Genomic DNA, 13,424 nt, shown 5'->3' with positions numbered 1-13,424 from the left:
CACCCACCCCTTGACCTAGAAGATGACCCAGATAATGGTGTCTAGTCCCTGCTGAATCCTCAAAATCAGACAGACCTTCCTACATATCTGGCTGAGGAGTAGAGGTACTGGTAGGTGTATGATCTGGAGGTGCGCCTGTATTCCAGGTGCAGACATTATGGACTGAAGTCAGGGCTGGACTGGTAATCTGGCATACTGGGCATTTTCCCGGTGGGCCGACACACTTTGGGGCCAATCAGGGGTGGAATGGCCATCGGAAGGACTGAGTGGGCCGGTGGGTCGGCCGCGAAACGTGCTGAATGGGCCGGAATAAGCTAAAATAAGCCATCGCGTTATGCAGAACGGACCACAAAACGGCGCCACGATATGCAGAAAAGGACAGCAAACACCCCCTCCAGGTTTTGGACCAGTTGCCATGTAAAATCCCACGCCGATTTCTCTTCCCAGTCCAGCCCTGACTGAAGTATTCCCACTAGGAGTGGAATAGTGCCACCCATCCCCATGTGAGATATCTCGGCAATGAAGACTTGGGACTGCAAAATGTATTGCCCAGAGGCTGCTTTTTCATAGCTTGGGAGAGTTCTTAAGGACCTTTCTAGAGGTGCTAGACGGATGTCTATGACTGTTCCACCATGTTTCAAACACGCATGTGAAAGAGTGAAAATTTTTAGACGCCACTAAAAGAACTTTTAATAGCATGTTTTGAGACGCCTACGTTCTGTTCTTACGTCTTGCTTTTTATTGGCGCAATAACGCATATGGCCTGTTCAGTCCCTTGATAATGTTTCATTACAATATGAACTTTGTCTCAGATGTTTCTCCAACATTTCCATAGAAACGTTTTAAATAGACGCAAAGCAGACAATTATTGACATTCAGCAGGAACATTGCGCTATAAAATGAATATGGATAGCATAGCTCAGATAATTTGGAGTTGGACAAACTTGAGGACAAAAACTGAGGTTCATATCAAACTCCATTATGACTTTTCAAATTGACTTTTAATTGCTGACTTTGGTATCTTGGCAAATCTGAGAACAGTGCAAGGGGCTGTTCGCACAGAACACCTTTTTGCATCCATGTGTGCTGTTTTTCAATTGCTTTTCTATGTAAACATGAGCTAGATGAACATCTTTGACGGCTTTGCAGCTTCTCTGTTTTTTCTGCGTCTTAAGCAGTAGTGCCATGTTTTTTTAGATGCCATGTCAGGTTAAAAAGAACGTCAACTTTTAAAAGCACATCTGGAGAAAACTGTGTTCTGTAATATTCATTGAGCTGGGTCTAGCTATTTTATCGCAATTACACGTTTGGACTTAACAGCCCCTTAGTTATGTTTCAGATGACTTTTCAAAATGACTTTCGATTGCAGAATTTGGTTTCTTGCCAGATCTGAGCACAGTGTGGGGCATTATAAATATCTCTTCAGAAACTCTAGGGGTAGCAGTCTTTTTCTGAGGCAGTGGCGGAGCTATGGGGTGGCTGGGGGTGGACGTTGCCTCCATGGACCGACGCCTGGTCACCCCATTGGCCACCCCACTCGCAATTGCTGTTTTAGTAATTTTTTTGGCCATTTCCTGGCACAATTTAGTTATTTAGAGGTGAAATCATCTCTGTACAAATGTACAAACGTAACATGTGCGCACACCAATGTCGCTAAACCTCTCCGTCCTGGGTGTCATTGCTGCCCGAACATTTCTGTGCCACCACAGACTGATCATTTCACCCTTTTGAAAAACTCCTGGCTCCACCCCTGTTCTGAGGAGACAAACTGAGAAGCTGAGACTTCCAGACTTGTCAGCCTGATGATTGTTAATTCAGCAGATTCAACTTGAGCACATTCAACTATCTCAAGAAGAACCACAATAAAGTGTGGCTTACATTGAATGTATTTTAATTACGATTTTTGGATTACCTTCTTTACTCCGCTTGACTATTGCCTGTTTCTGAATCCTATTTCATTGCTGTCTCAGTCGCTTTGCCTCCTGCGATACAACTCTAACCCATTAATCCTGTTAGATTGTTAAAGTGACATGCTAAACGCTCTTCAGAGCCTGGGAGCTTTTAAGAGATTTTAAGGTCTCAGTCTTTAGGACTTTCCTCAGATGACTCAAGCTCTGATTTATTTTTGCTCTCACGTCTTCGGTCTGCTTCTGTTTGTTACAGTTTCCACAGTTTGGAGAGGAATATCAAAGCATCCTTTTAGCATTTTATTTTAATTTCGCAACTAACATTAGTTAGCTCTTTCTTTAACCGAACAGGATGAGTAAAAGCTATATCGATGTGTGGATATGTTCAGATAAAATGCTGATTATTTGTGTATTTTGGTTTGTTTTCATGAGGAATCAGATTAGTGAAGTTTAAAAGACTTTTCTTCAATAATTTTAATGACTAGATGAACGAATATAGAGCCTTCAGCCTACAGTATATCTGCTCCACTTTTTTGAGAATTTTTGTACTCCTATAGTACAAACATGGAATTATGGGGACTACAGTATCAGTCACTGGGAATTAATTATAGACCGATATATTTGCCAGGCTAAATAATCAGCCAATGTGAGTCCAATTAGCTTTGCCGTCAGTTTCAAAATCTACCGACAACCTTGTCAATGATAATTTTGATGATTGATCATTTTAATGAACTATTGCGTTTACATTTATTCATTTGGCAGATGCTTTTATCCAAAGCGACTTACAGTGCAATTATTACAGGGACAATCCCCCCGGAGCAACCTGTAGTTAAGTGCCTTGCTCAAGGACACAATGGTGGTGGCCATGGGACTCGAACCAGCGACCTACTGATTAACAGTTCTGTGCTTAAACCACTACGCCACCACCACCACTCCATTAGTTTCAAAATCATAATCGGAAACTGGCATTCTAAAACCTCTCTGCAAAATAATGGATCACTCAGTAAATATTGATTCATGACATGTAATATTTTGGTTTTCATTATTATTTATGTTTATCTTTCTTCAGAGAAAGTATAAACAAAATCATACATTTGTTTGATTTTAAATAGTATAACCCTGGTGCAATTGCTAAAAAGGTCAACACTGCAAAACATAATTTTCTTTCTCAGTGTTTGTATTGTTTTCCTGTAAAACAAATTTACAAACTCTGTGTACAAATAAATAATGATGCTGCCATCTTTCTAAGTTGATTTCTTTACCTGTACTTTTGCTCCAAAATTCTAGGCAAAAATAAGTTGACATGGCATTAACACAATCGTAAATAAGAATGAGGATCATTTTGTGAGACGTCACATTGCCTCATCACCTGACATCATGTTGTCACGTAGTAAAATGACACACCCTGAGAGTAAAGCCCAGATCACAAGCTAGTTTTCCTCTTGAAAAGGCACAAACCCCTCTGTGCTCCCACTGCAAGGGCATTGCTTATAAATTATTGCGATGGCTTGACATACTCAGTATAGCAGAGCTGTAAAAGCTGTCACCATTGCTCCTCGCAAAGCTTAACTCAGCTGCTGAAACCCTCTAGAGACCAGCTCACCATCCCCGGCCTGTGCCGAGCAGCTCAACATCACAAAATTCAGATGGATTACGGTGAGCAGAACTCTGTAGCGCAGTTCTCCTGTCTGGCTTCAGCTTTTAGTTCAGGTCTCTGTTGGGCCGAGCAGTCCAACAAGTTATCTCGGCTATCAGTGTCAGTCGGGCCGTGGAGATTAGTTCAATTAGATCCAGTTTAGCCAATACATGCTGAGGTTGGAAAAGGGATTAAAAACACGCTAGCCCCTGGGAAGCAATAAATAATTTTCCTAATTCCTTTGTTCTCACCCCTAAATTTGTGGCAATAATTAGGAGAGGTACAGCCATCTGCAAAGACAGTGTTTTGAACTGTTCTGAGACCAGTTCATACAGACAGCACACTGGAAGTTTAGGCATTCACTAATTAGGAAGCAAGGGAGCAAATGGACACCTATAGCTCTCTATTGGGGCTTTTCCACTAAACGGTACAGCTTGACTCGGCTCTGCTCACTTTTTGGGGGTTTTCCACTGTGGATAGTACCTGGTACCTGGTTCTTTTTTAAGTACCACCTCGGTCGAGGTTCCAACCAAGCTGAGCCGATACTAAATGTGACGTCAAAACCCTACAGATCACTGATTGGTCAGAGAGAATCGTCACTACCAGCGTCACTGGATTTGTGACATGGGACATCAACCCGCTAGTTTTAAAGTTAGCAACAGTGATAGCCTTATCATTTATTCAAGTGACTTTGAATCATAAAAAGAAATGGCTGTGCGCAAAACCACGCCATGGTCAATAAACGAAACAGATGTTCCTCTCGTTAGCGTCGAAAGAAATGGAAAAAGTCTTTCAGGAAGTGTCTCAGCTGTTGGCCACACACAGCTACCACCGGACCTACCAACAATGTATGGAAAAGTAAAAAAATACTTAAGTGACTACAGAACCATCAAGGAAATGTGGAAGTGGTTCGACCAAATGGGCGCTATCTTAACCGGCGATCAATGGGAGGGAGCGTGACCTGGACTCATACGGCTGTAGTCCATTGTTACGGTTCGCGTCTTGTGTTTTCCTCTACTTGTGATGACGTCATGACTCTGTGTTTCTTTTTGTGTGTCTGAGTTACTGATGGGTCTGCACCTGTGTATCATTATACACCTGCGCCTCGTTGGAGTCGTTTCTGATCCACTATAACAAGGACGCTGAAGCGGAGTATGGGAGAGAAGAGAGAGAACCAGCAAACAAGCCTTCTTTTTGTTTTTCCGTTTCTTTTATTTAAATGACTTATTGGTCGTCATGTTAATATTTGTTACCGTTATCTTATTTGAAGTTCGTTATTTCTCTTTATTTGTGATACGTGTTTCTTGAGTTCTTGGATGTTTGTTAGTAATAAATGTCATCGCAGCGTACTCGAGTCTCACGTGTCCTTCTTTATGTTGTGAAACCCTTACGTAGCCACTTTTAACAAAAGGGTTCGTAACATCCATGATGAGTATGATGGATGGTATGTTTTGTTACGTTAACTCTATACTCTGCTTGAAAGCTTCACTTTATTTAGTTGACCAGCTACTGGAAGCTTGCTTCTAAAACAACCAGGCCAATTTAACTGTTACACTTGTGTAAAATCACCATATAACAACTGATTTATGCAGCACAATGAGCTAGTAGCTAACAGCTAGTGGTTGTGTTATTGTTTATTGTTTGTGTCATGTTTAAGATGATGTCACGGCAGTAGAGGTGGCGCAATTATGACGATCAGCCTATAATCCCACCCATGTTGAGGCGGCACTAAACTGCAATGGAAAAGCAAGCTGAGAAAAGTAGAGTCAAGTCAAGTCGAACAGAAACGTGCAGTGGAAAAGTGCCATATGCAGCTAAGGTCATTCACTCCTAAAATCCGACCAAAAGCTGGACATTACTTTGAATATGATTTATTATGCTTTACAGAAAATCAGCTGTAATGTCTCAAACATGAATGACAACATATTTTTTCTGAACATTCTTCTGTTAAGAAAACTGATTTATGTTGACCAAAGTAAATTAAGACTAAATATATATTCTGAATTCAATTTACTCTAAGATCAGATTCATAAAAGCATGCGAAACAAAACATTCAATGAAGAGCTATTATGCTACTGGAGCTAATACATTTAAATTAGCGCTGACAAGGACATTTCAATTCCATTCACAAAGGACTGCACTGATCTATTAGAGTCCAGAGAGAAGAGGAGCGTTTTGGTGAAATATCTGATCGCATATTCATTTTAATTGTATGCTCTGTGAACCCATCCACTGTTCTGTAAAGTCATCTGTGTGGAAAATAAATGGTTAGAGTGATGGACTTCAGAAATAACAATAAATAAGCAATTATGCATCTGCTCACATCCTTTGGTTTAATGAGTTTATTGGTATGGAAGTGTTGTCTTACCATGTTAACACCAGTCACGATATGTCAAAACAAAATTACACCCATTATATGCACCCAATGTGTTATGTTGCGATGCGCCTTCAATTGATGGTCATTTCTATTCCAGCTGCTTCATTTAATTTATTTACATATGGTGGTAGCACTGTCGCCTCACAGCTAGAAGGTCCCGGGTTCAAGTCCCGGCTCACCTAGGGCCTTTCTGTGTGGAGTTTGCATGTTCTCCCCATGGTTTCGTGGTTTCCTCCGGGTGCTCCTGTTTCCCCCACAAGTCCAAAATCATGCAGTTAAGTGAATTGGAGACACTAAATTGCCCCATATGTGTGAGAGAGGGTCCCCAAGCAACTTGGGGTTGCGTCAGGATGGGCATCTGTGCCAACTGTGCCAAATCAAATATATATTTGCATGGAAATAGTCAGGCTAGACACAATATACACTCACTTTATACATTTATATTTTTTAGATACATTTACTTTAGAAGCAAATTATGCAAATAGAATAAGAAACATAAACATGTTTTCCCATTGAATTAAGCTTATTTGTCTTACCCCAAATAGTTTTTCTTGTTATAAGCATAAACCTCACAAACCTTTGTCAGATTTCTATAATAGCAAGACTTAATATTTTTTGTCATTTTGCTTCTCTCAAGTAAATGCATCTTGCTTTAAAGGGGTCATGTAATGAGGAATCAAATGTTCCTTGATATTTTGACGTATAAGAGGTCTTTCTACTATAAAAATGTACTGTAAATGTTACAACTCAAAACTTAACTTAACCCCCAATGCAATAAAAGCATTTATTGAAACCAAGCTGCAAAAATGCCTCGATCTCTACTCTACATCATTTGGGGGCTCATTAATACATGACTGCCTCTACAGCTTAAAAACATCAACACCTACTTAAACTCATCTCAATCTTGGCCCCGCCCACTGGTGCTTCAGTTCATCAACTGAGACAGAAGGACAAACAAGGGCTACTGTGGCCTCACTATTCCTTAACACCAAAGGGGACCCATCAGGACTATTTTTTATTATTTTTGTACATTAAACATGCACAGAGAGACGTCTTTAACTGCTTGATTGATATCTCAGGCTGCTTTTAAAAGACGCAGTGTCAAGTAACAACACTGAAGGGGATAATACATATCTGTCATTCAGCTGCTGCCTCTTGTTGTTATTTTTAATTGTTGGCGTATAAAAGCATGTGCTGGATGGTTGACTTTGGCCATTTAGATGCATTTCCATTGAAACTGGATGTGTCTTCAGCATATTTCAGCAAGAAACATTTACATGTTTCCATTGATCATGGTATAAATAATGGAGGTGAGACTATAAAATCCCCCCCATCCCCCCACAGAATCTTCACCCCTGGACAGCATCATTGATTATAATGGGTTCTATTACTTTTGTCCAGTGTAGACAGGGTGTGAGTGTTAACAGTTGTGCTTAAGAGGAACAGTTTAATATATTCGGATGCAATGTTGGATGTGCATTATGTGTAACCCCTGAAATTTTGTTTTATAATGGTGTGGAGCTTGTTCATTCTCTTCAGAATGAGTTTCAAAAATGACTGAATTTGAGTGGATGCACGCTGTTAGCCAATCAGAACAGAAGGCGTTTACGTTTAAGATTTAAGGAGGCACTTAGGCCAAAACTGAGTGTTTCAGACAGAGGGCCAGAGACAGGGTGGAAAATTATCATATATTACTAAATTATGAAAGTTTTTATGAAAACAATGTTACTAACATTATCAGTCGACCTCAGGTAAGATAAGAAAACCATATAAAAACGAGCATTTCATGACCCCTTTAATATACTGTATACAGTTTATATATTGGCACAAGTTTTTGAGTTTTTTGGCCATGTGAGGTTTGCTGTTTTAATAAAGTTATAAAAAGAAGTTACTTGGCGCATGCTCATAATATAATGTGGTACACAAAGAATTTGAAGAATTAGACAGAGTCCTACCACAATATATTTATGATATTGGTCGTGTTCATACATGACCTCTAACCTGAAAATTCCAGTACAGTTTCTGGAAAAGGCTGTATGTGTGAAAGGGGCTAACGTCTCCATCTCTTGGTGAAACGGCACCTGTCACAAAAACGTGACGATATCCTAATTTTGTGGAAGGAGTATTCCACATAACTGTTGCAACATGAAGTTTTGAAGAAAAACAATACTATAAACATCCTAGATAAACTTCAGAATGGTAGATTTTTACAAAGTTAATAGTCCACAACTATAATCCAGACACCTGAATAGATGATTTTAAAATGCAAAAATGTGCTTGACCACACCACATCTGGATATATGGCCAGTTGTGATGCTCTTCTCCATTATTTGATGAATTGCTGCCATGATCAAAAAGAAAATGTACACAAACATTGATTTTGAATAAAATGCGCTGATTTTGCACTGAAAAACCGCACACAAATGTGGCACAACGGTTTAGTGAATTCAACCCACGATGTCAGACATTTATAAAAAAGAATAGTCGAGGAGGAAACAGGAAGGTGGGAGCACAGACGTTACCTGCTCTAAGATGACATTGATTCTGTCCACTTCACAGTCGATGAGGTAGCGCTTCTCCTGCCTCCTGTCCATTTCCTCAATGATGCGCCGGAACTCTTGGGGGTCTGTTATGCTGCCCACAGACCGTGCTGTTACCTGCCAGTTGTTTGCCACTGCTGCTTCCATAATGGCTTGAAGGATGGAGAATCCTGGGAGAAAACAATCATTTTTGTGTTAGCTCACAATCCATGGCTTCATAGGTGTTGACATGCTGTCGTGCAAAATATATTCAGCGTGCGTATTCAATTTCCCACAAATGAAATTATGTATATAAACAAAGAGAAGTTATTTGATTTTGTCATTCTGGATTAGATCTCTGCTGTTGTTCCAAAGCAGTTCAGAAACAAATGCACAAAGTACAAGAGTAATTACATGTATAAACGGCTGCAATACATCTTGAGTTGCATTATAAAATAGAGAGCTGGCCCTCATGTTACAAAACACAATATATTAACCAATTCCTAATTGATAAAATCGAGTCCCGTCCTACATTTTCCTTCAAATGTAGTTTACATACCAGGGACTATATATTCTAGTGGAAGGATTTTATTCATTTAATGAATTTGCATGAATAAAAATTGGTTTTAAAATCATATTTCCCTGGAATTAGCTTTAAAATTTTCTTTTTTAACCTTAGCGGTTTTCAAAGTGCTTTACACTGTGTCTCATTCAGCCATTCACACACACATTCACAAACCAATGTCGGCAGAGCTGCCATGCAAGACGCTAGCCTGCCATTGGGAGCAACTTGGATTCAGTGTCTTGCCCAAAGACACTTCGGCATGTGGAGTCGTGTGGGCCGGCAATCGAACCACCAACTCTGCGATTAGTGGCCAACCTGCTCTACCACCTGAGCCACAGCCGTTAAAAAACAAATTACCACAGCTGCTTAGATAGTGACAGTAAATTTGTCATCTTCTCCCATCTGACATGCCTAATCCATTGCTCTGTATTTTTTTTTTCCTCTTCTGGAAAGTCATTCAAATGGAATAGTGATTTTTTTATTTTGGTCTAGGAGCAAATGGGTAAGTGAAAGTAATATTTGCTGTGATCTCACATTCACCACTGTTGAGGTTTACCCTGCAAACATTTACTTTCACGTTCCAAAACCCGGAGTGTGAAAAAGGTCTACACAGCTGGTGGACGCATGAAACACTGCAGCCATCTAGTGGCCATTACTGTCACAACATAATTGTCAAGTCATGTTATTTTCAGAACACCTTTACTGTGTCTGGTCAAAAATGACCATTATTGAAAAGCCACAAAATAAACAAAATCTAGTTTACAGTGAAACACTTACACACTTAAGGCTTTTATAAAATGATAAGCTTCACATTTCTGCTTTTAAACTCTCCAAAAATTGGCCCCATTCACTTCCATTATAAGTACCTTGACTGAGTCGAAATATATATATTTTTGCAGTAATCCACATTATGCCACAAATGCTGTCGATTGAACTCAACTTGCATTGAACCCGGAATATCACTTTAATATGATCAAGTGAAGGCAAAAAAATTAATAAAATAAAAGTGATTAAAAATGGTGAAAAACAAGACATAGTCATGAGTTACAGCACCTAAGATACACACAATCCCTTTTACATATTCATTACTTTAATCTAAATCTAAATGTTGATAAAACTAACAAACAAACCAACTGAACAAAAGTTCATTGACATGTTATGCGTCAACTTTCCATAAATCTACATTTAAAAAATGCTGATTTAAAAGGGTGATATTATTATATAGCCCAAGTAATTCACTGCAGATTATGCAAATGCATCATTCAGGGGCGAGATCATGTGCCGCTGCCCATCTAAAGCCTTATCGCATGCACTGAATGCAGGCACGGCTGCAACATAGTCAACACTTTTTGGCAGCTCCTCTATACTGCAGATTGCTCAAACTTTTCGGTGGACTTCTATTATTGAGGCTTTGAATGGCTCAGTGGCTCTGCCCAGCCCAGGTGGCGTGAAAAGCCCTGTTTGCCTTCCCAGCATGCAGCTGCCAGTGTACCACTCCCAATCTCAATAAATGACTTTCAGAAAAACGGCACGCAAATGGCTGAAATAATATGCATCTTACCATTCATGCACAAGAGCAAAACGCCCAAAGAGATGATGTGTCAGCCAGCTCAGGACCGCTCTGAATACATCCATGTGACGCTCGGTGGGACTGACATCCTCATTTGCACAAAGTGTCCAGTCCATAATTTAAAAGAAGCGGTGGTGTGAGCTAAACATTTTAGGCAAACGTATTTTCATTGGGTTGATTTATAACAATATGTTGGTTTTTTTATCTAATTTTTTGCCTTTTGTTTGTTTTTAAGCTATTTTTTTCCCCGGCCTTTTCTGAAAAAGCCCCTTAACTGCGGAAACTTGCTACTAACTAGAACATAACAAAAAACAAGATTTATTAATCAAAAATGTAATATTATATAGCTTTTTATAATCCTGTTTTTTTTTTTTTTTGTTTGTAAAATGCTATCTTTTTTTAGTTTTCCAGCTAAGATTATGTTTTTGTAATGTCCCTATACAAAAAAAACTATTTATTTATTTAACCCCTTAAACTCAGTGGGCGCTATATTGCGAAAAAGTTTTTCACTTTTCTGTAAGTGTAATCAGGCATATGAGGTATCATTTAAAAGCTTAGAATTTGACATTTTCAGATATATCCATCATTTCTGCATTTATGTTATTTAGAATAACAACATAAGGCCTCAAAACATTCGTGTTGAAAATAAGCGCCCCCTAGAGGTAATGGGGTAGAAATGTTTATAAGAAAATAAAAGTCCTTCACAGTGTCATATATCAAATGAAAGCTTTCTTTCTCATGAATGCGACTGTACAGTTTAATTTTGTTGCCCTAATACCTGTATACCATAATCACAAAGTGAAATATAATTTTTTTGAAAAAAACATTTTGTCAAATTTTTTTTTGTCTTTTATGTTCCAATAACTGCTGCTGTAAGCCTCAATGTAGCCAAAAACTTTATATTTGCTTTTACCTTAAAAATAAAAATAAGAGCCATTTTGAACTGGCCTTTGAGTTTGCTTGGATGACTAATGCAATGTTAAATACCTTAGATGTCAAGAAAACAATATGTCATTCTGAAGGAAAAGCGTGCAAAACAAATCATTAAAAAAATGTTTTCGCAAAAAAAAAAAAAGAAAAAAAAAAGTGAAATAAATGTACTTGTCTTGTACCAGAGGCACGTGTTTACAAATTTAGGGGAAGAAAACTACAAATTTCAACTTAAAAACAAAAAACAACAACAAAAAATCATTGTTTATCATAAGATTATAAACACACAATATTCTTTATGAATAATCAGAGTCTTTTTCATTTAATTTGGGGGAATCTCAAAAAAATACTATTTTGGCATATTTATATTAACATTGTACTTATTGTGTGACAGTTCACCAATAATAAAATTCTGTGATCATTTAATTGACTTTCTTTCTTCCGTGGAACATAAAAGAAGATGTTTAGTGACCAGAAAGTCTCAGTCACCATTAACTTTCATGCATCATCTTCACATATATATTAAAGTGAATAGTGAATGAGGCTAACGTTCTGCCTAATATCTCTTTTTGTGTTCCATGGAAGAAAGAAAGTCATATGGGGTTGGAACAGCATGAAGGTGAGGAAATGTATACATTTTTGGGTGAACTATCCCTTTAATCATTAAGAATTATGGTGGAGTATGTAATGCTCTTCATTTAAATGCACTCCCTAATGAACTGTTGGGAAAATGAATGGACTTGAAAATGGTTTTGCTGCATTTTATTTTTCACCTATTCGCTACAGCAGGGATTACTAATTTTAGCTTAATTCATTTATGTCGACATGATGTATGCCTGTGGAAGGGGCTTTAATAGAAAATGTCTTTGTACAGCTGTGCATCTTTCTGATTTTCTCACTTACTCTAAAAGCAACAGATCATTCATTTACCATGAGAGTGTTAATCTGTTTTTTATCGATTCTGCATGATTTCAATGTGAAGAAAGACGGCTAAGAACAGCTTTTATAACCTCAGGATTCACAGGGGGATGACCATATCTGCATAAGCATGGGATATAATAGAGAACATCCCTAACATCAAAACCCAGCTCATCCGCCATCATTATGGACTCCTATTACACATTTCCCAATTATTATGAGAGAAACATTATGTTTTTAATTGAAAATAAACAGTTTAAACAATCATTCAATTAATTTAAAGATATATTTCAAGTTAAGTTTAATTGACAGCATTTGTGGAATAATGTTGATTGCCACAATAAATCATTTCGACTTGTCCCTCAATTTCTGTCAAAAAAGCATGGAAGTAAATGAGTTAGTTTGACAGAATTCTGCTCATGTGTAATGTAGCATGATCAGTCGAGATTCCAGAGGACTTTAGAAGAGGTGTTGAAACTCGAAAGACCGTAAAGAGTTACAGAAAGATTTTGAAAGTCTTCCATCAGTCTGTGTTTACAAGTGTAAGACATTCGGCTGTTATTCCCCTGCGGAGATTCACAAAAGCTCAGTTTGAGAACACTGTAAAATCATCAACGTAATGACAAAAAACCCATCTTCCTGAAGATGTGCTGACATCTCTTGCTATTGATAATAGCTCAGTTCATGCATCTCAAGAGTGGCATTTATTGGATTCAACTACAAAGGAAATTGGGGTAGTGGACAAAAATCGATGTGGGCTGCATCTTGAGCATGTAAACATACACCGTAAAGATAAAGTACTATATGTAACTTTTTCAGTGTTAAAATACTCTCTTCTTGCCCAATGTAATATGCACAGACAACTATAAGTAAAACATTCATAGGTACATTTTTAAAAAAACTAAACAGTAAACACTGTGTCTCTGTGGCACTATAAAAATTCCTGTGTTTGTTTTGAGAGACCTGCTTAGACCCGGCCTAACAGCATTACTCAACCAATAG

At 38.3% G+C, this 13,424-nt stretch overlaps 1 protein-coding gene across 3 annotated transcripts in view; it reads right to left on the bottom strand.

The window, feature by feature from the left end:
• Positions 1-13,424, bottom strand: part of gria3b (glutamate receptor, ionotropic, AMPA 3b) — a 160,587-nt gene that overhangs the window by 65,959 nt on the left and 81,204 nt on the right. For all 3 annotated transcript variants that reach the window (XR_007972572.1, XM_052149731.1, XM_052149732.1), the window contains exon 4: positions 8,443-8,630. Coding sequence is in view for 2 of the 3 variants with exons in the window: in XM_052149731.1 (XP_052005691.1) it covers positions 8,443-8,630 (188 nt within the window). In the remaining variant the exon portion in view is untranslated. The remainder of the gene's footprint in view (positions 1-8,442; positions 8,631-13,424) is intronic.

The sequence above is a fragment of the Xyrauchen texanus genome, chromosome 19 (assembly GCF_025860055.1).
Source record: "Xyrauchen texanus isolate HMW12.3.18 chromosome 19, RBS_HiC_50CHRs, whole genome shotgun sequence".
Classification (NCBI taxonomy): Eukaryota; Metazoa; Chordata; class Actinopteri; order Cypriniformes; family Catostomidae; genus Xyrauchen; species Xyrauchen texanus.
The sequence above is the reverse complement of the archived record's forward strand: the minus strand, read 5'-3'. Positions and strand labels throughout refer to the sequence as shown.